The following is a 27,278-nucleotide window of genomic DNA, read 5'->3' on the forward strand; positions in this document are numbered from 1 at the left end:
AGAAAACTACCCCTCCTGCGGTCGAGCCTACCATAGTTCCCGCTACAACCCTCGAGGCTCCTCCAACTGCCCTACACCTCCCTCTCGGGATCGAGAAGCAGTGACGCAGGGATGAACGTGATGAGGTCGATCACTGTCTTCCTCAAGGATAACTACTTCGAATCCACGGAGCTTCTCTGGACTCCTCACAGAGACTTCTCGAATCCACGAGGAAAGAAAGTAAGAAAATATAAATAAATTCTAATAAATTTGAAATTTAATTGATTAATTGCTGAAAAAAACGAGTTCACAACCCTTTAAATCGGGATACCAAGCAATGGGAGAGAAATTAGAAGCAAACTATGACTAAAACTCCCTAAAATTAGTAACTTACTATAAATAGTAAATTTACTTTTATAGTAAGTGTCCTATGTGGCTTAACCACGTTATTCTCCTAATTATTCTAAGCACTTGTCATGTTCGACACAACTCTTAAAGCCCAACGAATGAAGAGTTATAATCAAACTAAAACTTACTATTTATAGTAAAAACAGAACTAAACATGGAATTTGGCTGTCAATATGATGGAATCTCACAAATTTGACGTGGGCAACCCTTGGTTGGCTAAAGTAGCCCGTCCTACCCCAAAATCATATATGGTATGTCGAGTAACTCATTTTGGTTTGTGAGATATGCCTGTTTTAAGGTTCTGATGATCTTGATGGCTTTGATCGGGCCTTCTCTGGTCCATCTTGGACATGAAATGTCCACGAACCGCTCTACATTAGTCCCCTCTACTTTAAAAGAACTCGTCCTCGAGTTCTCGTGCTGCTTTGGTTCATGATACTCCATGTAGTGTGCTGTAATGATACCCGGATCAAAAGTTATGATTAATTTACAGTCGACCTTCTTTTAGTCCAACCATGCTAGGAATGTATCTGTAACACTTTCTACATCATACCCCTCCTCTAGGAAAAAATTCGTCCTCGAGTTACTTAAGGGACTTGGTTCATGATTCTGAGACAACTTTTGATGACGATGTTTATTAGCCATTTTCTTGTACTTGACATTAGGCTCTTGAGTTGACACAATACATGTACTCATGCTCTCCTTGACTTAGCTAGTATGGATTAATTCCTTCACTTCTACCTTCAAGGTCTCGCATTTTTTTTGATAATGTGGGCAATTGGGCAGACTTATCCCTGTAACAAGATCAATGTGGTTTTGTATATCTCGTATGGGAGACAATTTATTGAGGAGTTCATCGAGCACAACCGCCTTAAACTCCTGCAACACTGGCTTCAAATTCCCTGGGATGTTCACAGGCTCCATATATTCTTTCTTTTCAACTAATAGATATATATCTCTTGTTTCCTCAAATTATTTAACAAAAGCATGTTCAATTGTGAGAGATTGTCCCTCCACTTTATAAGTCTCGGGTTGGTTCTCCGCTCTCATAGGGAGGAGGCCAATCTTTTTACCATCTTTTGTAAATTTAAATACATTATCCTGAGCTATATGCGTAACATTAGCATCATTATTATTTTGTCATGGTCGACCAAGTAACATATGATAAACTTTCATATCGACTACATCACAAAGTACTTGATCCTTATAATTTTTACCAATTGAAATGAGACAGTGCATTGTTCGGTTACCTTTGTTTTGTTGACCTCCTTGATCTATCCAATCATGTACGGAGATGGATGATTTTCTATTTTCAGTTGTGGCTTTTCCACCATTATTTTTGACATGAGATTCTCACTACTCCTGACATTAATGATCTCACTACTCCTGACATTAATGATCACATTACAGACCTTTTGGCTTATAGTGCACCTCGTTCGAACGATATTGTATCGTTGTAATTCTACTTCTATATTTGGTATATATAATGGCTTCCTCATGATTAAAGTGGTGGCCTGCGATTTACCATCATCTGATAGTGCTTTATAGAAATCGAGGTTGCAAGACATGTATCCTAGCCCGTACTGTTCCATAGGCTTTCACAGTCCTCCTGGTCGAATTCCGGCGACTCGCGACACGTAGACTTCATTTGCGCGCAACCTTGAGTCACCTCCCATATTCCAGAGTCAGCTTGACCCGAGACTTGTACTCTAGTAACCGCATCTTCGCCGTGGTTCCGATGCCGCGTCTCGTACACTGATTCGATACCCTGGCCAGGAGATGTGGGCCCGCATTCAGTTCGAGGAAATGCCACGCGTTTGCAATCCCAAGAGAATCTCTACAGCATGTTAAATCAATCCAATCAATCACCTCATATGTCAAGTACATGTCCCATCCCCAAAAGCAACCCCAAAGTCAACTCTATCCCACTCTCTCTCTTACACACCCATACATGTCAAGTACAATTATCACCTCACATCCATCACCTCTCTTACAACCACCCTTTCTCTCTCTTTCTCTTCACAAAATTCCAAGCAACAAAGTGGTGGACGTCTAAGCAATTCCAAGAGAGAAAAGTGAGTTGTGTGTGGCCCACTTCCTATCACAAGATCCATGATCCTAGCCCTTTATTTCTCATCATCTTCCATCAAAGAGGGACACAAGGAGCTCGGCGTTCCATCAAGCCAAGAAGATCGAACGATGGGTGTTTCTATAGGCCTAGATTTCATTTTTTTGATGATGGGCCAAGTGAGGCCTACCGATTGATGGTATGGATCTCACTTTGGACCCTAGGTGTGACCGATAGCCCACCTTGATTTTCATGATCATTCCATGATGGGGCCATTCTCCATGGACCCCATGATGATGTTTATTTTCTTTACATGAATAGAGGTCATCTAGACCTTTCATTTTGGTGGAGGAGGAATCTCCACCGTTGATTTGATTTGGTGGGCCCACATGTATTAGGACCCACTTGATGTATGATTGAAATGCATGGAAGGGAGGGCCCATAGTGTCGAGGTCCCTCCATCGCACTTGTCTCCTTCTTACTCTCTCCCTCTCTCTTTTATTTTTGTTGTTGTTGTGTGTGATGATGTGGCCGTGTGCCCCACCCAGATGGACCCCACCATGAAGCATGTATTTTATCTAAGCTATCTGTAGGTAGGGCCCACTTTATATATGTGTTGAATGTTGCTATACAATGAAGTGTGAACAGGCAATGGGATGCACTCCAGCGTCTGGACGTGCTTTGTAATATATATATATATATATATATATAGATATCACCTTGATTCAAAATTTTGGGTGGGCCGTTGATGTAGGCCCCACCTTGATGTATAAATCAGATCCATGCCGTCCATCCCATTCCTCAGCTCATTTTTAGCATTGAACCGAAAATGAAGCCAATCCGATTATCTGGCGGGCCATAATATAGAAAATAGTGGTTTTTACCATTAAAACCCACTCTGATGTTTCTATGCACCAACAACACATCGAATATTGGGCTCATTTAGACTGTCATGAGCCATGGAATCCAATGGGTGGGTTGGATTTTCTGTATGCGGGCCCCACATACGAAAAACCACAGTAAAAAGAAAAATAAAAAAATAAAATAACAAAGCAGCAAGTGCTGTTGCTGACATCCAGAGGACGCGCAGCAGCGTCCTGTTCCACTATGGACGGACGGGCAGGGACGTGGTCCCAGCTGTGGGCCCCACCGTGATGTGTGTTGAACATCCACGCCGTGCATTTGGTAGGCCCCCTTAGGGCAGTGGGCCACCCCAAAAATCAGCCACATGTGGAACTCAGGTGGCCCACACGGCAAGAAACAATGAGGATGGAACGTCTACCATTGAAACCCTTTTAGATTCCAAAAGCTTTGGATCATTATGAAATTTGTCTTTCCTCTTCATCCGGGTCTATGTGACCTTCTTAACAGATTGGATGGAAAATAAACATTATGGTGGGCCCCACGTGGGACCCACTGACGTTGTGAGTGGGACGGCTGGTGTACCTCACTCCAGCTACCTAGCTGCTGTAGTGGCGTCACCAAGTTCTGTGGGACCCACCTGCTTCATCCACGCCGTCTATGGGACCCACCATGATGCATGTGTTGCATCCAAACTGTCCAACCATTTTGAAAGCTCATTTTAAGGCTTGAGATAAAAAAATAAGATAGATCTAGTACCATATGGACCACACTATAGAAACAGTGGGATTGAATACTACCATTGAAACCCTTCGATTCCAGAAGTTTTGGACTATTAGGGGATATGTTTTTCCTCTTAATTCAGGTCTGTGTGACCTTATGATCAGATTGGATGGAACATAAATGTTATGGTGGGCCTTGAGAATTTTAATGGTGAAAATCATCGTCACCATTGTTATTTGGAGTGCGGTCCAGTTGATCTTTTGATATGATTCATTTTTTATCTCTAAAAATAGATGAGTTGGGTTCGGCCTATTTGAACTCAGCCCATTCGACTTAGTCCATTTGATTTGGCCCATTTGATTAGGCCCACCTTGATGTGATGTATGAGGCCTGTTGTTGAGGCCCACCTTGATATATATGAGGCCCGTTGTTGAGGCCCACCTTGATGTGTACAAGGCCGTTGTTGAGGCCCACCTTGATGTGATATATGAGGCCCATTTGGCGAGGCCCCTTGTGTTGTATCTAAGGCCCGTTTGGTAAGCCCGGTGTGGTGTGATGAGGCCCATATGATGAGGCCCGACTTGATGTATACAAGGCCCATTGTGATGTATATTAGGCCCACGTGTAGGGCCCACCTGTTGTGTATTAAGGCCTATGGGGTTGTGGCCCATTATGATGTATTTCCGGCACAGATGGGAAGGCCTGATGTTATGTATGAGAGGCCCATGGTTGCGACCCATTGTGATGTATTCGAGGCCCATGGGTGAGGCCCAATGTGATGTATTTGAGGCCCATAGGCGAGGCCCAATGTGTTGTATTCAAGGCCCATGCGATGCGGCCCACTTAATGTGTATATGGCCCTTATGTGAGGCCACGAGCTCATTATATGTTTGGCTCTATGTGGGCCATTTCTTGGCAGCAATGTTGGTTAAATGTCCACATTGTGACCTTCCCTTAAACCGATTGTCGAGGCCGATTATCGAGGCTGGTTATCGATACCGATTATGAGTATGTGACAGCATATCATTATGATACCTACACCTTAGAGCCACCTTGTGTATATATTGGGCCCATAGGAAAGTCCAGTTTATTGCGAGCTAGAGAGGGTAAGGAAGCCCACTTATTGCACTTAGACTCGGATCTGCCCTCAGTGGGGGATATTGTGACGATCCATCGCTATGATCACATGTGGGCGAGCGCACATGGGCGGACACTGATGTGGGCGGGGCCTGAGGAGCCTGGGCAAGCTACCAGTGATTGGCAGGCTACTGTGCTGGCAGGTTACTGTGCACACAGTGAAGGCAGAACTTTGTCCCACATCGGTTGCATCGTTCGATGTTGTGGTGACTATAAGTTGGATTCTTTCCTTAACTATCATGACGCGTTTTAAATCAGTGAGCTTATCTTGATATTTGGACTAGATCCACCGTCCTTCTGTAGACCCCCATCATTCGTATGCATGTTGTGATGGATGATTGATTAAAGAAGATGCCATTGGGCTGAGATGTTTATGGTCCTTGTGAGACAGAGTTATCCCCACATGATCGCGCGATACGCACAGGTTTGATGTATGGCCTAGATGAGGTTGATGGTATTCGTGGCTCATTAGGATTTGTATATTGCATTGCATCCTTGGCATCTGTTATTCTCTTATTATGTTTTGCATTGCATAGCCTTGATATGGCCGTTAGCATTCATGCCTTGCATCGCATAACCTTGGTATGGCTGATAGCACTCATGGACTTACCAGTATATTTTCGCTTACTCTGATATCGTATGATTCATGATCTTGTTAGTATTTCTGCTTACTCTGATTACTTTGATATTGCTTATTTGACACTTACCTTGTGCACACACTTTCACCACCCACTAAGCTTTTTATAAGCTTATGCACGATAGATGCATGCAGGTGGCGTTAGGTTGCAGAAGCGTGGAGCTTGGAGCATGTAGCTGACTTCTGGAGCTTTGATTTCGATATATGTATTTCCCTTTCAGCACTGTATTCAAATGTTTATATTAGTGGATATGTGATGACGATGTTGCCTTTGTGACTTAGGTAAACTCGTGGTTATGCTTATTACGAGACAAATGTATGTTGGAAAATCCTCCTTGTAGGATCCCAGGAACGGAATTTGGCGTATGCATGTTGGGAGCCGAGAATGGGGTACTACGGAGGCTGTCGGCACCGGATTCGGCGATCGAAAATTTTATGAGCCCGATTTCCGGGTTTGGGGCGTGACAGGGGTTGTGTCATACAGTGACCACGGGCAGTTGAGCATCACTTTGAGCTCGGGGTAGAATTAGCGCATCCATAATACGGTTGAGGGTTGCTTGCAGCCCTTACATGGTCAACTGACTCTCCCGATTAAAAGCTTCTATTCTTTTCAAAAGATGACAAATCCTTGTATCACCATCCACAAGATTTTGGTTTATACCTTTGTTGTTTGCCATTGGCTCGAAGGGAGTCCTCACTTTGATACCAATTAATATAGGGATAAACGTGATGAGGTCGATCACCGTCTTCCTCAAGGATAACTACTCCGAATCCACGGAGCTTCTCTGGACTCCTTATAGAGACTTCTCGAATCCACAAGGAAAGAAAGCAAGAAAATATAAATAAATTCTAATAAATTCAAATTTTAATTGATTAATTGCTGAAAAAAACGAGTTCACAACCCTTTAAATAGGGATACCAAGCAATGGGAGAGAAATTAGAAGCAAACTATAACTAAAACTCCCTAAAATTCGTAACTTACTATAAATAGTAAATTTACTTTTATAGTAAGTGTCCTATTTGCCTTAACCACATTATTCTCCTAATTATTTTAAGCACTTTTCATGTTGGGCACAACTCCTAAAGCCCAACGGATGAAGAGTTATAATCAAACTAAAACATACTATTTATAGTAAAAACGGAACTAAACATGGAATTCGGTTGTCGATATGATGGAATCTCAGAAATCTGACGTAGCTCGTCCTACCCCAAAATCATATATGGTACGTCGAGTAACTCATTCCGGTTTGTGAGATATGCCTGTTTTAAGGTTCTGACGGTCTTGATGGCTTCTGCCTCTGATTGGGCCTTCTTTGGTCCATCTTGGACATGAAAGTGTCCACGACCCACTCTACATCAAGGAGGTGGTTGAAGAGACTGCTACCGCGAGTCTCTCCCGCAATAGGGATATCTTGGATGAGCCTGTGGGCATCAACCTCACAGCACATATGGTGCCAAAATGTTGATGCAAAAAACTAGTTACTATCGCCGAGCTCCGAACACTCGCACCGAGCCCTGTAAGCCTGCAAAAGGGAAGGACAAAGGAGACCCTAGCTAGAGTAGGGGACCTTCCGATGCCAAAGTCAGGATAGGAATATGGGTCTAAGTAGTGTGGGCAGGTTTTGGGTGAGAGATTTTGTGTACCTGTTCCTCTACATGAGTCCCCTAATTATACCTTTTAGTTAGACTGACCTCTTCTGGCAATCTTGGCACGATCTCCTCCATTAGGCAGAGAACATGCACCCTTTGATATCATCAGTTACAATACAAACATGGAGTAACGGCTGATCTTATCGTGAATTGTGAGGTTAAGTCGAGTCGAGCTCGGATGGTCCAAGCCCATGCATAACAGCCACGGGTCGTTGTCATTACTCCTTTTGGAGTATTTGATACATCTATTCGTTTGGCCGAGTAGACCCCTGATGATCGCTTGGATTAGCTAAGTATCGACGTGGTTGTTCCAGGTCGGCCTCGCTTGTTGTCAGTCCAGATTTTCCCATAACAAGCAACAATGGCATATAAACACAAAGGTTTCAACCTTCGGCATTACTTTGCCACTTTTCCCTCGTGTGGCATCTTTATTTTTAAATCTACCTCAATTTTGTCTAATGTATTAAGAATGAGCCACCACTGGTCTTTGACAAAGGAGATCCCCTCTGCAAATCAAAGATAGATGTTCTCTCTCACGCCGTTTCCTCTGCTGTGGCCCACCAGTCACTACACCAAAATCGTCATTTAGGAACGGTTTTAAACCATTCCTAACTGCTTCAGGAACTATTTAAAACTGTTCCTAAATGAGGTGTTGTAGAAAAACAGGAACGGTTCAGAACCGTTTTGGGTATCGTTTCAAATTTTAGGGACAGTACTTTAGGAACGGTTTTAAACCGTTCCGTTGTCAACAGTCAAATTTTAAGAACAGAATTTTAGGAACAATTTTAAACCTGCTTTTTTTTTTTTTTTTATTTTACTTTTTTTGATTTTTAAAACCTAAAGAAACTTCATTCATGGAGATCTAATGATAACATCTGTTGCATCCTTTTGCTGAAGCACATACATCTAAACCTCAACAGTAAGATTACTCTATTTACAAAATATAGAAAAAGAAAAGAAAGCAGCAAAGACCATCTCAACACCAAAACCAAAATTACAAATTTGAAGAAATTCTCAAAAAATCCATTAAATAAGAATTACAAAGTGGGGCCCAAGCATTCATCCCAACCCAATCAATCCTTTTTTGGAGATTTTGAAGCTTCCTCAGACTTCTTAGGCAAGAGAACAAAGTTTATGTTTGGAAAAACACCACCACTTGAAATTGTCACACTAGCTAGCAATTTCCCAAGCTCCTCATCATTTCTGACAGCCAAAAGAGCATGCCTTGGAATAATGAGGGACTTCTTATTATCTCTAGCAGCATTCCTAGTCAGCTCCAAAACCTCTTTAAGACTAGTTCAGTTTTAACCATGCTGAATTTGTTAAGAAGAAGGATGGAAATCAGGATGGATTTTGAACCAAACAGAATTGTATAAGTTCTACTCCACCCTAGCATCAACAGATGTGCTACATTGAAAAGCCCATAGCTGGTTGGACAATATGGAAACACAGAGAATCTTAGTGATATGGGAGAGCCTCTTTCTTCTTCTTCTTCTTCTTCTCCTCCTCTTTAAATTGCATTATGTATGAACCATGAATTAACAAAACTATATTGCAATGTGGTGGCCACCTGCCATCCATGGTAAATACTTACATTCTTTTCACCTACAATATGTATGAACCATGAATTAACAAAACTATATTGCAATGTGGTGGCCACCTGCCATCCATGGTAAATACTTACATTCTTTTCACTACGAAGATTGTTAGCACCCAAATTTTTATTGCAATGTGGTGGCCACCTGCCACCCAAACTATTGTTAGCACCCAATAGTAAATATTTAAAGACCAGTAGACTCCTCCATTTGTAATTGCTGATTTATTGTGGGTCATTATCATATCAAAAGCCAATGGATAGAAAGCAATATACAATGCTTTCAAAATGGGCACCAACACTTCATAGGCTGCTAAGCGAATTTTTACGCCGGTTTACTTTGGGACATAGCAAAGTAAAAATCAATCAGTGTTGATAGCTTGTGCAAAAATCAATCAGTGAATGAAGGTCATGAAAAATTATAGCAATCATGGAAATTCAGTCTTCAAAATCACATTGACATGACAAAATCCCATTTATACTTGAACATACCTCTGAATCATATGATGGAGACGAAATAACTTTCCATGAGAAATTCCATAAGAAAGTAAAGGCATCATTGAGGGAAACGTCAATTTTTAAATGTGCACACCATGATGAGATGGAGGCAAGCGTCTTTACTGAAAAATCTATTCAACCACATGAAGGATTTGACACCAAGATTAATTTTCTTGAGAAGCTTTGATTTATTTGCTGTGATATTACTAGCCAAGTCAAAGGATTTTATGATCCTTTTTTTCCTACAAAAGATGTTGAAAAAATGTCATATGTAATTCCATCTGCTAAAATTGAGTGGAAATAAAGAAGAAAAGCTATAATAAAGATTAATATATGGTGCAACAATAATCTTAAACCAAACAAGAACAGTTACATTGATGGCCATGTCTTCAGATTATGATCATGATGCTCTAGAATGAATTCAACACATTAGCAAAGGTCACCCCCTCCAAAATACCATCGATAGAGATGGATGTACTAGTATCAAGGCCTCGACTTATCAGATAATATAACATAAGAGATTGTCCAATTTCTTTATAGTATCTCATGAAGACAAGTACAAATATAATGAATTTGTCATGCTCAGATCATAACATGCAATTAATGCAGATAGAGATTAACAAAAGGAAAAGAAACATATAGCTTGCAACACAATAGTAGTTGTTGAAGAAGCCAACTGACATTGACCTGGGCCTCCTAGCTTTCCTTTTATGGAACTTGGTAGAATCACATCATTTATGTTAGGGCTGGACCAAAATATGGAGCAAGCTTATTTCATAAAAGACACAAGCTCCTCCTGTATACCCGTAAACACAATTACGACACCTCTAGTATAATTTCCAAATTGTAAGAAAACTAGTGGCTGTAGTGGGGAAAACATGAGCTAGGACTTCATCGTGGACCACTGATGTGTTGTTCACAACAAAGACCTTTTCAATAGCAATTGTAGGAAGCTGCATGCGGAGGATACCAAGACTAGAATAAATAAATAAAAGTGATTGTCTATGCCAACCATTTAATGCAACAAAAAACAACTGAGCCAACCATCTCACATGATGGTTATAAATAAAAAGGAAAAGTAAAGGCATCTAATGCTAACTAGATGATGCAACATCACAACATTAAGTAAGAGGACGATGGAGACCCTGTGAGAGACTAATGAAAATGAAAGCCAATTTCAAATATGATAAAGAGAATCAACTAAGAACAGTTGAACCCAAAATGAAAGACAATTCTAGAAGAATGTGATTTGCTAAGAAACCATGACAGGTGTGCTGTGTCCAACTCACAAGTGAGATAAGAATGGGACCTTCTTGCTCTTATCTCATTTGTGATTTGTAGCATCAACAGTGAGAAATGGCAGCCCTCATAAAAGCCGGTTATGTTTTCCACTCTACCCCAAACAACAAGAGTATTGCATGTTGAAATGTCCTCACACTGTATTGAAATAACCATGATAAAGTTGTGCAAGCAAACATCAATTCACTAAAAACATATGATAGATAATCCTTCTAGAATGGGGATTCAAATTGGTAGGTATGACTGATTGATGAATGTTGGGGATTTGTGCTACGTAATCACACAGATCTAGATCTAGGATAACAATCAATAACGTCAAGCAATCATAAGAGAACACAAAGATTTAACATGGAAAACCCTTGCGGGAAAAAACTACGGCATAAAGCGAAAGAAATCCACTATGAAATAGAATTACAAGAGAAAGAACTTACCTGATTCAAACAACCTCGAATCTCACCCTTGCAACACCCTTTGATAGCCCTAAAACCTTTTTAGGAACCCTTGAAAAACTTTTGAAAAGCCTTATAAATCCTTAGAATAGCCCTAGGGACCCCTATTTATAGTTTAGGAAACTTCCATTTCGCACCTAGTCCAGAAAAGTACGGAAACCGCCTCAAATTTATGCATTCTTCGCAGGATTTGTGTAACCTTACCTAGTCGAAGGAAAAGCCTCGACTGGTTGAGCAACCCGCTCGACCGGTCGAGCCTGACCCTCGACTGGTCGAGCATCACGGACACCCAAAACATGTGCTTGCTGGACTTTGAATCGAGCGTGCCTCGACTAGTCGAGCAACTCCCTCAACCGGTCGAGCGCCCTTGAAGTTTGAGGACATCAGTCCTGACAACAGTCTCCACCATGTCTTCAATCTTCAACCATGTAGCTCCTTGACCTCTTCTCTTATCTCTTCATCACACCATAGTTTCAATCAACGCTTCTCGTGCACACTCTGTCCTTATTTTACGCCATCGCCAAGCCCAGAGAAGTTGCACAGAACTTGAACTTCTCTTTAGGAACGACCTTGGTGAGCATGTCTATTGGATTCATGCTGGTGTGAATCTTCTCCAGTGTTACGCTTCCTTCCTCAAGCACTTGTAAGATAAATTGGTGATAAATATCAATGTGTTTAGTACATGAGTGATAAATAGAATTTTTAGCCAAATTAATAGCGCTCTCGTTATCACAGTTAACCAACACGGCCTCCTGATGAAGTCCTAACTGATTTATCATGCCTCTGATCCAAACACCTTCTTTAAATACTTCCGTCACTGCCATATATTCTTCGGTCGTGGAAAGAGCCACCACGGACTGAAGCTTTGACATCCAACTGATTGCTCCACCTGCTAGTATAAACGAGTATCTTGAAGTAGACTTTCTAGAATCCACATTGCCTACGTAATCAGAATCCACATACCTTACCAACTTTATTCCTATTTTCTCAAAAGTTAAGACATAGTCTTTAGTACCTTGAATGTATCGAAGTAGCCATTTCACCGCTTCCCAATGTTGCTTACCGGGATTTGACATATATCTGCTCACAACACCGACTGCCTACGAAATATTTGGTCTCATACAGACCATGGCATATATTAAACTGTCAACTGCATTTGAATAAAGCACATGAGACAACCTGCTTTTTCTCATTTGATTTAAGACATTGTTCTGAGGAAAGCTTGAAGTGAGCCACGTGGCGAACACTCACCGGCTTTGCTTGGTCCATCCCATACTTGATCAACACCTTTTCAAGGTATTCTGCCTGTGATAACTAAAGCCTGCTCTTCTTCCTGTCACTATGAATATCTATACTGAGAACCCTCTTTGTAGCCCCCAGATCTTTCATCTCGAATGTCCCTGATAACTGAGTCTTCAGTACGTTGATTTCAGACATATCATGACAGGCGATCAACATATCATCAACATACAGTACTAGGATGATGAATTTTCCATCACTCAGTGTCTTGTAATATACATAGTGATCGTATTCACTCTGAGTAAATTTCTGACTAATTATGAAAGAATTAAAATTTTTATACCATTGCCTAGGCGACTGTTTCAGGTTGTATAACGACCTTATTAACTTACAAACCTTTTTATCTGCCCCTTCAATTTTGTAGCCCTCTGGTTGCTTCATGTAGATCTGCTCTTCCAACTCCCTGTGCAAGAATACAGTCTTAACATCCATCCGTTCCACCTCGAGATCATATTGGGCAACCAGCGCCAACACGAATCTGATAGACACCTGCTTAACCACCGGCACAAATATCTTTGTAAAGAAGATTCCTTCTCTCTGAGGATAACCCTTCACTACCAACCTTACTTTGTATCTATCCTACTTTTTGAATAACCACTTACATCCGATCGCTTTTTGGCCTACAGAAAGCTCCACCAACTCCCATATGTGATTTTTGTGCAACGAGTCCATCTCATCGTCTATAGCTGCCTTCCACTTTTCTGCATCAGAATCATCAAGAGCCTCCTGAATAGTAGACGGGTCTCCCTCATCTGTAATGAGGGCATATGTAATATTAGAGTCGTCCCTATATCTTGCTGGTAACTTGCGATCACGCGGTCGGTTCCTTCGCACAGGTGGCTACTCCACCTGATCCTATACATCAGTCTCCACATCTCTCTCTGCCTAAGTATCATCCGGATCAATCTATATGTCTATGATCAACCTTTCTGGTTCTTTTTGCTCCTCTTGATCATTCTTGTGGAATAGAGAGCTTTCATTGAATCTGATGTCACGGCTAGTGATGACCTTGTGTGTAATCTTGTCGAATAACCTGTAACCTTTCACACTAGTGTCATAACCAACAAAGATGTACTTTTTGGCTCTATGGTCTAGCTTATCTCTCTCAACTGATGGTACATGAGAGTAAGCTTCACAACCAAATATGCATAGATCTGCATATTCGATTTTCTGACCACTTCATACTTCCTCTGGGATTTTATATTCAATTGTCATTGAAGGAGATTGGTTCACCAAATAACAAGCCGTGTTAATGGCCTTTGTCCATAGGTCCTTGCCCAACACAGCATTACTTAACATGCATCTGGCCCTCTCCAGGAGAGCCCGCTTCATTCGTTCAGCCACACCATTTTGCTCAGGCGTCTGGCGCACTGTGTTATGACTGATGATCCCTTCATCCTTGTAATACTCATTAAACTTAGTGGAAGTAAATTCTCCACTATTGTCAGTCCTTAAAACTTTTATTTTTCACCCTGACTATTTTTCCACCATTATCTTCCATTGTTTGAATATAGTGAAAACTTCAGATTTACATTTCATGAAGTAAACCCAAACTTTCCTGGAGTAGTCGTTAATGAATGAAACAAACCATGATGACCCTCCAATGAAAATTTTTGGTGATGACCCCCATACGTTAGAGTGCACATAATCAAACACTCCCTTACAAACATATTTTCCAGATTTAAAAGTCAATCTAGATTGTTTACCATATATACAGTGCTCGCATATATCTAAATCAGAATTTTTAAAAGCTGGAATCAAACATTGATCAGAAAGTACCTTCATGCCCCGCTCATTCATGTGGCACAGATGAGCATGCCACATACGTAGAGACATGGAGTCTGCAATAGTTGTTGTCGCTCTACCTGCTGAAGTGCTCCCAATCAACCTGTAAAGGTTTTCGTGCCTCTGCACTCCAATACCATGAGTGCCCCTTTTGAAACTTTAAGGATACCATCAATACCGGTGAACTTGCACCCTATAACCTCGAGTGCACCGTGAGAAATCGGACTTTTGTTCATATCAGGAACATGCCTGACGTCAGTCAAGGTATGCTCCATCTCATCAAATATCTTGATGCTCACCATACCAATAACAGTTAATGAACACACAGGCGAACCACTATAATCCCTTGTGTTGTGGTTGAATGATTTATACTTCTGATCTTTAATTATACTTTTGTGGGATGTATGTATGGTGGTGAATGTTGTAATCATTTAATTCAAGCATTGTGAGAATTTTGTAATATTGAATTTATTTTCTCATTCCTTTACCCATAAAAACATTTTTATGGTGTTGCTATCCCTAGAACAAAACACAATTTATTTTAATTCGGTTTGTATTTATCGTATTCCTCTTCGATTTGAGATTTGATACAAAGATCTTTGTAGAAATAACTGGTAAACCAACTCCGATGAGGAGTCATGTGATAGGATGCTCTCATATTCACCCCCCCTCTAAGACATATAGCTAGGCCTTTTCACAAGTATCCACTCGTCTTTATGATTGTCGTGTAAGTGACTAATCATGGAAACAGACAGAACATCACCACCACTTGATTCTTCATCAGATGTGACCACATTGGCCTCCTTGGAAGAAGCTGCTAAATTTTCTTTCTTCATTTTAGGATTTCTATAATCCTTCTTCATGTATCCAGATAACCCACAATTCCAACACTTTAATTTTCCTTTGCCCTTGCCCTCGTATTTGGATCTAGGTCTTGAAGACCCTGTACCTCGCTTAAAATCTTTGCCCCTTGTAATCAGTGCATTGGAAGATGCCCCCATGTCGCCATTTAGCTTTCTCATAGCCTTCCCTTAAAGGGCTGAGATAACGGTGTCAACACTTAGGGTTTTATTTACGGTGCACATCGTGTCCCTGAAAGATTCATATGATGTAGGAAAATAATTCAACAATATACATGCCTGTTCCTCATCTTTGACCACTTCCTCTATATCTAGCAATTTGCACATCAATTTATTAAAGTTACTGATATGGGCTTCTAGATCTCTACCCTCTGCCATCTTGAAGGTATAACACTGTAGCTTCAAGTGTAGGCAATTTTCAGAGGACTACTTTGCATAGATGTTCTTTAACTTCGCCTACAAACTAGCCACAGTTTTCTTACTCAAAACATTATAGAGAACCTCATCCGTGAGACATAAACAGATAGAGGCTAAAGCATTACTATCAAGGTTTTCCCATTCATCATCTTTCATGGTAGGTTTTCGCTCCTCAAGAGCCTTAATCTCGCCTTGCTTGGTTAACAGGCTAATCATCTTAACCTTCCATAATTCAAAATTATTTTTTTCCTGAGTACTTCTCAATATCAAACTTGTCGTTCCCATTATTACTAATCCTGTAGATTCAGATTTGTGCCTCAATGATTGCTCTGATACCACTTGTTGGGGATTTGTGCTGCGGAATCACACAGATCTAGATCTAGGATAATAATCCAATAACATTAAGCAATCACAAGAGAACACAAAGATTTAATGTGGAAAACCCTTGCAGGAAAAAATCACGACACAAAGCGACAGAAATCCACTATGAAATAGAAATTACAAGAGAGAGAACTTACCCGATTCAAACAACCTCGAATCTCACCCTTGCTACACCCTTTGATAGCCCTAAAACCCTTTTAGGAACCCTTGAAAAACTTTTAAAAAGTCTTAGAAATCCTTAGAATTGCCCTAGGGACCCCTATTTATAGTTTAGGAAACTTCCCTTTCGCACCTAGTCTAAAAAAGTCCGGAAACTGCCTCAAATTTACACAGTCCATGCAGGATCTGCGTAACCTTGACTAGTCGAAGTAGAGCCTCAATTAGTCGAGCAACCCACTCGACCGGTCGAGCCTGACCATCGACTAGTCGAGCATCACGGACACCCAAAACATGTGCTCATTAGACTTTGAGTCGAGCGTACCTCAACTAGTCGAGCAGCTCCCTCGACCGGTCGAGTGCCCTTGAAGTTTGAGGACATCAGTCCTTACAACAATGAGTCCATAGCCTTCATAAAATAAAATAAAATTGAACAACTCCATAGTCTTCAAAATGATAGCTTCTTATATAGTACCCATTTGGGAATGAGATGCTGCAAAATTAGGCAGGCCCCATAACCTCCACATCAGATTCTGTCACACAAACGCAGTTTCCCTGCATAATCACAAGTATTTTAAGTTGGAAAAAGAAACTAAATGATTAAAAATTGTGATTAAAAGGAGAAAAGAGCTGCTAGCACCTTCAAATCTGACATGGAGGGCATGGGTTGTCAAAATTGAGATTAGAGCTTAATCCTGATTCTACAGGATCCCTGTCCAAAAGTACTTTCAATTTCACGAGGAAAAAAAAAAACTAACAATTGTCACCATGATAGAAGCATGATTTCACATGAGCCAAAACCATGCCATATAATATTCTTATAATAAGCAGCACCAAAGTCACAAGGGTGGGTATTTGGACTATTAGAACTTACATTAGACCCATTTTTTTTTGGCAAATGTGATGCTTGATGGTTGCCCTGATTGCTTGTTGTGGAATCTTCACAAAAGAAATAAAGGTAGTATATGAGCCAAGTGTTTTTTCAGCATAGCATATCCAACCTGGATGCATAGAAAGATTATTAAATTGAACAACAGTTCATGAAACGACTATAGTATAACCACAATGAAGTGATAATCATGAATCAAGTAATAATGTGTAGAACTTTTTCTTTCAGAAAACCCATCTCAAATCCAAACTTTTTTTCCCTTCCATGCAACAAACCAATCCATCCCTAACCCACATAAAAAATCTATGCACATAGTTTATGCCTCTGTAACTCCTAAAAAATGAGATTAGCAACCTTTGGCGGAAGTCATTTGATGAGGAGCAGCAATGTCTGTAAAGCTAATCCAATATACCTACAAAATTCATAGGCCATAAGCAAATTAGAAGGACTACACAGTTTATGGAGAATGGTGAGTATATTTACACTACCAAAAAAAGGAGCAAAATCCGTAGCTATAGATCTTCCATCCACCATGGGCCCACCACAAAATCATCTAGATCACCAAAAGTGCTCCCCATACAGACAGTTTGTCAGACCAAACAAATGTTCATGAAACATTGTATATTTCTTCATGAAGAATGTGCAACCTACCGTGGAAAGTACTACAGGATCTGAAAAATCAGGTTGCTGCCCCTTGGCTTTGTGTAAACTCTTACTAAATAACTCATCGCATACGCCGTGAGTGTATACTGAACCTAGACTAGTGACAACTTGTAGCCCATCTAACAAGTGTAGCCCACTTGAGAGTTTGAAAGGGCTGATATTTGGTGTAGCATGACTACCCTACATACATGAACACCACTTCCATCAAATAAAGACAATTGGTAAAAAGAAACAAGCAAACAACCAGACATGTGAGCAGCTCCCTTAGATATGATCATAACAGAAAAGATTATATTGGATCCTTCCAAATATTTGCAAGATCATTTTCCAATATGATCATAATAGAAAAGATTTGCATCAATTAGATCCTATCATTTTTCAAGACAGCCGGACAATTAGATCCTCAGCAGACAAGCCAGCTAGACCAATTCCACCCTGATTTGCATCAACAGAAAAGCTAGAGGTTTAGTTGGGTATTTCATTAAAGCATACAAGTATTGCAAAAAAATAAAAAAATAAAAAAATAATTCGTAAGCACATAAACAATGGAACTGCAACAACAAATGATTTGAAATCGGCAACAATGATCACAATAAGGACTTCAACGGAGAAAATTCATAAAAAATATAGAACCTATTAAATATACCCACAATAGGTCCATTTTTTAAAGCATGCTCCTTAGCAAATTTGCATGCTTGCTTCACGTCAAGAGCATCCATTCCAATTACCTATTACAAAATACAAGTATGAGAATTCATCAAAAGAAATAATAGTATTATATGGATTATAAAAGGGCAAGCATTTGTTTCACCCAGCTCACTAGTCCACTTTTACCCAGATCAACTAAAATATATTAAGGGAAAAGCACCACTTACATATAAATTCCAAGGCTACCCCAGAAATTTGTTTCACCAAGCATTTAGCAATCCAGTCATCTTGCTTACAAATGTTTATGAAGTGTTCTAACCTTGTAATCAACATAAAATTTCAGCGAGTTCACATGTCATCATATATGTATTTTTCATGACAAAACTTCCTACTCTTTGCTTTTTGTCAAGCCCAACACTTGAACACTCCTTGCCATGCCCCAAACTCAGAAACCGGGCTCACAAAATTCCCGATCGCCTAATCTGGTGCCGATAGCCTCCGTAGTACCCCATTCTCAGGTTCTAGCGCCCATATGCCAGATTCTGATCTTGGGATCATTCAAGGAGGATTTTCAACATGAATTTCTTTGTAGACAAGCATAACCACAAGTTTACCCAAATCACAAAGGCAACATCATCATCACATATCCATTAGTATAAACAGTTGATTACAATGCTGAAAGGAAAATACATATATCGAAAATTAAAGCTCCAAAAGATAGCTGCACGCTCCAAGCTCAACGTTGCTGTAACCTAACACCACCTGAACGCATCTATCATGCATAAGCTTATAGAAAGCTTAGAGGGTGGTGTAAGTGTATGTGCAAGGTAAGTGTCAAGTATGTAATATCAAACTAATGCGGAAACATACTGGTAAGTCCATAAATACCATCAGTCTTATCTAGGCTATGCGATGCAAAAACATAATAAGCTAATATCATATACTGAGGAAGCAATATAGATCAGATATGTAATGCGGAGACATAGTAAGCCAAATATCATATACTGAAGATGAAATACAATATGCAAATCCTGATGAGTCCATGAATACCGTCAGCCGTATCTAGGCCATGTATCAAACCTGTGCGTATCAGGCAATCATGTGGGGGTAACTCCATCTCATAAGGAGTCCCATAAACATCTCAGCCCAATGGCATATGCTTTAATCAATCATCCCTCACAACATGTATATGAATGATGGGGTCCACAGAAGGACGACGGATCTGAAAAGGCCGAGCTATATGTCCTAAAGGGAGGGGGTGAATAGGACTATGCCAAATTAAAAAAATAAATGCAGAATTTAAAGAATGATAGCACAATCAAATAATAAAGAAGCACAAGTAAATAACAACCTTAAATGTACTAGTCTTGAGAGGTTAATACAAACTTAGTTCTAAGGACAACCTAACACCAAAAATTAAAGGCTTATGGCAGGACAACCTTACTAGAACGTTTGTAAGTATCAAAAAGCCAAACCAATAAAGAGGCAAAGTAAATAATAAATAAAATAAACTAAGTTATTATAACATTTCCACAAGTGCATATGTAACATCCTGAATTTTCACGGCTAGAGTTTGTACTCATGCCCAAGAAAATTGGATGTTAAAATGTATAAACTTGGATGCTTTAAAAATCGCACCTTATTTTTTTTTCCATTTGGATCACATCCAGATACATTCATGAAGGTAACCATTCACGAGAATAAAATCAACTGTCATTATTATTAAAAGAATTCAATATAACATAAGTGTCCTCTTAATGAGAGTGTATTACAATATTAGAGTTTGCAGTGGAAGTATAAAACTAAATTGGTAAGCTATCTTCGTAATATTTCAGTATAGCCTTCCATAGGGAGATGGTTCTCTAGACCTTCAATCTGTACATCACCTGCATAATCTGTACGATTGGAGAGGGTTAATGCCCTACTCATAGTAATGATTATCCTTTAGGATTAACAGTAATTCAAGAGATTCATAATAGTAATGTAAGGGTTCTCATATGTCCCCTAGTCCATTAATATGAGGATATCAGAATGCGCAAATAACCTACATGAAATGCATGCTTAGCAAAGTATGTGGGGCTTATCATACATAGTGATCATCACAATGTAGAATACGATTTATAGAAAAAGCCGGCTCGACCCGCACTCTCACTATACGGATATTCGCCAGCATGTCCAACGCTACCATGGATTTACGTGAACTCCTCAAGGCGCACAACACATGAGCTAGGTAATTACATGACATGACTTGATCATGGAGCGACTATTTGCGACATCTAATCCCGAAATGATGTGAAACTACATTTGGAAATTACAAACATCAACTTATGCACCACTACCCAAAGGCCCATGGAATTATGTGAACCAAGAGGGTCTCTACCCTAAGCGCATTATGTCCATGATATGATATTTGAATCACTAGTGATACATCTTACACATTACTTGCACTTATAGAAATATTGAATTATGGAGGTTCTGTGATATCAAGATACATGCCCAAACCTTAAAGATAGACAGCACAAGACCAATATAATAAAGAAAATAGTGACAATTGTAAGACTCGTATCCTAGCCCGTACCGTTTTGTAGGCCTCCACGGTCCTCCCCATTGAATTTCGATGACCCGCGATCTGTTATTGGCGTTTGCGCATGATCCCGAGTCATGTCTAGTATATCAGAGTCAGCTCGACCCGAGACTTATACCCTTGCGACCGCACCATCGCCGCGGTTCCGATGCCGCGTCTCGCACGCCGAGGCGATACTCAAGCCAGGAGATGTGGGCCCACATTCAGTTCAAGAAAATACCGCGCATTTGTAATCCCAAGTGAATCTTTACAACATGTCCCATCAATCAAGTGCACGTCAATCACTTCATGTCAAGTATAACAACCCCCCAAAGTCAACTCTCTCTCGCTTACACACCCTTACACGTCAAGTACATACCCATCACCCATCACTCACTCCCCATCACTCCATCACTCACACCCATCCTTCTCTCCCATCACCCCTCTCTCTCACTCTCTCTCTCTCTCTCTCTCTCTCTCTCTCTCCATTTCAAGCAACTCCATGAGAGTCCAACGTCCATGGCTTCCATAAGAGAGCTTCGTGTAGCCCACCTTCCTACCACCCAATCCAACCCTTGGATCATCATCTCAACTGTCGAAATTGTTTCCTCGGAGCTCTAGACCATATAGGCGAAAGAAGAAGGAGGAGATCAAAGGTGGGTGCTTTTATTTGTTAATTTTGTGATTTGAGGGCATACATATGTAGGACCCATCTTGATGTATGCATGTGTAGGGAGGGACAATAGTGTTGGGGTCCCTCCCTTCTCACAATCCTCTCTCTCTCTCTCTCTCTCTCTCTCTCTCTCTCTCTTCTCTCTCTCTCTCTTTTTGGTTTGATGGCTCACCATGGGTGTATATATGAGATCCAAGCTGTCCACAAATGGACAACCTTGCTGGACCGTCCAGGGGCAGTAGTTGCTATTCATTTTTGGGCACACCCTGATTAAAGGGAGAACGTCAATATCAGCTTGATCTCTAGCCGTGTCGACCCCACTTGGACCCCATAGTGATGTAAGGGCTTCATCTTCACCGTCCATATGGTGGGGCCACTCCAGTCGTGGGTCTAAGATAGGCCAGGCCCAGTGGCCAGCTACTGGGGAGGAAAGACACAAATGTCTGCTTGCTTCAAATGAGTGGGCCACACTGACGTGGATCCTACCTTGATGTGTGTGTTCTATATCCTCAATCGTCCATCTGCACGACCCAGATCCAATGCTCATGGGCTACACCATAGCAGCAGCTGTAGAGGTGTGCTGGTACCATGGACCTCTAAGCCACCTTGCGTTGCTGCTGACCGTTGAGATGAAAGGCAAGCACAAATATCAGCTTTGACCCAAAACCTGGTGGGCCACATTGACGTGGACCCCACCCTGATGTATGCGCTCCATCCCTATTATCCACTGTCCAACAAGGGACGGTGGAGCTCATTTGATGTATGTGTTTCAATCCATACCGCCCACTGTCCAGCCATAGACGGTGGGGACCCACTGATGATTTTGTTTCATCCACACCATCCGTGTATGGGATGTGGGACTCACCTGGATGTCCTGCTGCATCCAACTCGTGGGGGACCACCATGAGATATATGTTTTGCATCCAGTCGTCCATCCAAATCTAGACGCTGGACCCTGGAGTACCCTCTCTTAATAATAATAATAATAATAATATCATATTATATCATATTGGTGGGCCATACATGGGACCCACAAAGCAGATTGGTTGGTGTACATTGCCCAGTAGCAAGCTACTGGTGCAGTGATGTCAGTAAAGTTCTGTAGGTCCCATTTGATGCATGTGATCCCCAAGCCGTCCACCTATTTTTCCATATGGGCCACACCATGATGTATTTGTTTCATCCACACCGTCCAAATGTTTGGACAGTGCTGAACAATATTTGGACGGTGCTGATGAGTTGGACAATGTTTGATGGCGCCAATTTACATGGATGATGTTTGAACAATGCTGATCATCATACGTGGGCCATGTGTGCAGGGATACACATGTTACACCTACCATCATTGAAATGATTTTTGGTGTGGTCCAAGTCCACTTAAGGCTCATTGGTGCGGCCCATCCATGAGGCCCATCATGATGTATTTTTGGCCCATGTGCGGGGCCTACCTGTTTGTATTTTTTGTCCATGTGATGGGGCCCACCTATTTTGTATTTGAAGCACATATGACGAGGTCCGACTTGATGTATACGAGGCCCATTGTGATGTGTATTAGGCCCATATCATGCGGCCCATTGTGATATGTATTAGGCCCGTTGGTGTGGCCCATTTGATGCATATGAGACCCATTCATAAGGCCCACATGTTATGTATTTGAGGCCCGTGTGCAGGGCCCACCTGTTGTGTATATGAGGCCCGTGTGCAAGGCCCACTTGTGATATATATTAGGCCCATGTGTAAGGCCCACCCTTTGTGTATTAAGGCCCATGGGTTGTGGCCCATTGTGATGTATTTTCAGCCCATGGGCAAGGCCCGATGTGATGTATTTGAGGCCCATGTGCAGGGCCCACCTGTTATGTATATGAGGCCCGTGTGCAAGGCCCACCTATGATATATATTAAGCCCATGTGTAGGGCCCACCATTGTGTATTAAGGCCCATGTGTTGTGGCCCATTGTGATGTATTTCCAGCCCATGGGCAAGGCCCGATGTGATGTATTTATGGCCCATGTGTAGGGCCCACCTGTTGTGTATTTGAAGACCATATATTCCGACCCTCGAATGAAGCCCGGCTTGATGTATTCATGGCCCATTGTGATATATTTTCGGCCCATACAATGAGGCCCATTATGTTGTGTATGAGGCCCTTATGAGAGGCCAGTGGCCCACTATATGTTTTGGCCCTATGTGGGCCACTCCTTGGAGCAATGTTTGTTAAATGTCCACATTGATGGGCAATGATGGTTTAATGTCCCCATTGTGACCTTCCCTTAGGCCTTGTTCGTCCAACTATCGTGACTGATTGTTGATTCCGATTATCGAGGATGATTATTGATCAATTTCGATTATCGTGGCTGATTGCCGATTCTGATTATCATGGCCGATTGACCGATTATCGATCGAGGTCAATTATCGTGGCCGAATGTATAGGCTGATTTTGATTGTCGAGGCTAAGTATCGAGGCCAATTCCAATTGTTAAGGCCGATTGTATAGGCTGATTCTGATTGCCGAGGCTGAGTATTGAGGCCGATTCTAATTGTCGAGGTCCATTGTATATGTCGATTCTGATTGTTGAGGTTGAGTATCAAGGCCGATTCTGATTTGTCAAGGCCGATTGTGTAGGCTGATTCTGATTGTTGAGGCCAATTATCGATGCCAATTCCGATTATTGAGATCGATTGTATAGGCTAATTCTGATAGCCGAGGCCGAGTATTGAGGCAGATTCAAATTGTCGAGACCGATTGTATAGGCCGATTCCGATTGTCGAGGTCGAGTATCAAGGCCAATTTTGATTGTCGAGGCTAAATATCAAGGCTGATTCCGATTTGTCGAGGCCGATTGTATAGGCCAATTCCGATTGTTGAGGTCGAGTATCGAGGTCGATTTCGATTGTCGAGGCCGATTGCCGAGACCCATATGATGTATATGTGGCCCGTAGTTGAGACCCATTGTGATGTATATTCGTCCTGTGTTTGAGCCCCATTGTGATGTATATGCGGCTAGTGTTTGAAGCCCAATGTGATGTATATGCAGACCGTATTTGAGGCCCATTGGGATGTGTATTCAGCCCGTGTTTAAGGCCTAATGTGATGAATATGAGGTCTATGTGATGAGGCCCATTGTGATGCATTTGAGGGCCAGGCGATGAAGCCCATTGTGATGTATATTAGGCCCATGTGAGAGGCCCATCATGATGTGTATTAAGTTCTTGAGTAAGACACATGGTGTTGTATATTAGGCCCTTGTGGGAGGTCATGGGTCCACTATATGTTAGGCTCTATGTAGGCCATTCCTTGGGGGCAATGTTAGTTAAATGTCCACATTGTCAAGGCTGATTGTTGATGCTAGTTATTAATATCGATTATGAGTATGTGACAGCATTATGATACATGCCTATACGCATCATCCGCATGTTTGTTATGAGATGTGGTTGACCATTGCATATGTCATTAGGTAGGTTGTTATGAGACTCCCTAATAGGTGGAGGTTATCTCACATGAGCACACAGTATGCGCAGGATTGATGCATGACTAGATTGTATGGTTTATGCATCTTGCATTGTATGTTGTGATTACTATATGCCCTAGCGACATTAGGGCCGTAGCCTCCACAGGCATATCGTGGATGGCCAGATGGGACACCAGAAATCTATTCTAGCATTGGGCTGCCTAGATGGCTCTGGGTAAAAATTCCTAAACCCTCTTGGTACCAGAGGATGCTCCAATATCAAAACCGAGTAGATACATGAGTGCCCTAGTGCCGAATATTAGGAGGCTGTGTCTCCCACTGTGTCGTGGTCGGTTGGGGGGTGTGGTCTTACCCGCCCGAGGGTAGGGGGCGTAGTGAGGCTGAGTTTGACTAGTGCGTGAATGGGTCCGCTATCGACGTGCCGGGTAGATATTGGCTGACTACTGGCCAGACAGATAATGAGGTCTCTTCCACTTGCATGGTCGTGCGTCAGTGGGCGGTGATTTGCATGTAGAGTGTAATAGACCCCAGTGATTTTTCAGAGAGGAACCGTACTGATATGTGGACTTATTGAGCAGGAATTACATACTCACTCATTCATCTATTCACTATCCACTCGGGCTGGTGGTGCGCAACTATTTGTTACGTGTACCTTCGCAATGGCCAAGATTTCAGTTGGGGCGCGCGACTAACCTGAGATCAGGAGTCTACCACATTGAGTCTGACTATCCAAATTTGGGTATGGGACTGGTTTGGATAGAAGCCTCTTGTGGTGGACCCTGTATCCTGCGATACTATATACTATCATCCTGACTTCACATTCTAGCTTAGTAATTTATTCACATCGCATATTGCATTGCATCTTCAACACATAGCATTTGGCTTACTATGTCTCTGCATTGCATAACTAATTGCTTCCTCAGTATATGATATTGGTTTATTATATTTTTGTATCGCATAGCCTGCATAAGGCTGATGGTATTTATGGGCTTATCAGCATGTTTTCGCGTTATTCTGATATTGCATTATTTATAGGCTTGTCAATATTTTCACTTACTCTGATTACTCTGATATTGCTTACTTGGCACTTCCTTGTGCACACACTTTCACCACCCACTAAGCTTTCTATAAGCTTATGCACGATAGATACATGCAGGTGGCGGTAGGTTCAGAAGCGTTGAGCTTGGAGCATGCAGCGAACCTCTAGAGCTTTGATTTTCGATATATATATTTTCCTTTCAGCATTGTATTCAAATGATTATATTAGTGGATATGTGACGATGATGTTGCCTTTGCGATTTGGGTAAACTTGTGGTTATCCTTCTTACAAAAAAAAGTATATTGGAAAATCCTCCTTGTAGGATCCTAGGATCCGAATCTGGCATATGGATGCTGGGAGCTGAGAATGGGGTACTACGGAGGCTGTCGGCACTAGATTCGGCGATCAGGAATTTTGTGAGCCCGGTTTCCGAGTTTGGGGCGTGACAACAATAGTCAACTCAACAAAAGTGGCAATGGCCAACATAGTAAGAGAAGACTAGTAATGGCTAACTCAACAAATAGACGAGTGGTAATGGCCAACTCAGTAATAAGGGGAGTGGCAAGGGCAAGGCTTGTATTCAGGGCCCACATAAATTCATAAATATCACATGTAATATCAAAATTCTCAAAGGATAAGTAAACGATGATATCAACTAAATTAATTGAAAGGATAATTCTCAGAAAACATATAAATATGAAAGTCAGGATAATTCACATTATTAAAGGCATGAAAAGGCAGGATAATTCACATCATTAAAGGTATGAAAAGGTAAGATAGATAGATCAACTTAAATTACTTTAAGCTTAAAGGATAAAACCCTCACCTTCAACACCTTCGATTTCCTGCTCGTCTAATCGCAGTTTAACGTTTGATCATACCTTAAAGTTTTAATAGTCCTAGTATACATGGTTAAGTACAAATTAGATTTCTGTAGTATTGACTATGGGAAAGTCCCATTTTTAAATTCTAATTTTGATCGTGCCACCAAGCACACTGATCCACCGAGTCGACTCGGTTGACTCGGTAAGCCGTTCACACGTCGTGTTGTTTTGGAAGCAATAAAAGGAAGAAAATCAGAAAAGGAAGAAGAATGGAGGGGAGACGTGAACCTGTTTGATACTTTCCCAATC

At 41.3% G+C, this 27,278-nt stretch overlaps 1 protein-coding gene across 1 annotated transcript; it reads right to left on the minus strand.

The window, feature by feature from the left end:
* Positions 1 to 8,536: 8,536 nt before the first annotated feature.
* Positions 8,537 to 13,034, minus strand: LOC131220090 (protein H2A.6-like). The gene is made up of 4 exons (XM_058215059.1): positions 12,939 to 13,034; positions 9,058 to 9,068; positions 8,852 to 8,971; positions 8,537 to 8,756 (listed from the first exon to the last, which is right to left on the minus strand). Exons 1-4 carry the CDS (start codon positions 13,032 to 13,034, stop codon positions 8,537 to 8,539), a joined length of 447 nt encoding a protein of 148 aa, XP_058071042.1.
* Between the last annotated feature and the right edge of the window lie 14,244 nt (positions 13,035 to 27,278).

The sequence above is a fragment of the Magnolia sinica genome, chromosome 12 (genome assembly GCF_029962835.1).
Source record: "Magnolia sinica isolate HGM2019 chromosome 12, MsV1, whole genome shotgun sequence".
NCBI lineage: Eukaryota > Viridiplantae > Streptophyta > Magnoliopsida > Magnoliales > Magnoliaceae > Magnolia > Magnolia sinica.

Excerpts from the sequence above, each read along its gene's own strand:
- LOC131220090 (XM_058215059.1), bottom strand. The coding sequence starts at position 13,034 with ATGGATGTTAAGACTGTATTCTTGCACAGGGAGTTGGAAGAGCAGATC. Across the intron at positions 8,757-8,851 it reads GCACATCTGTTGATGCTAGG|TCTTAAAGAGGTTTTGGAGC; the intron begins GTGGAGTAGAAC and ends AAACTGAACTAG.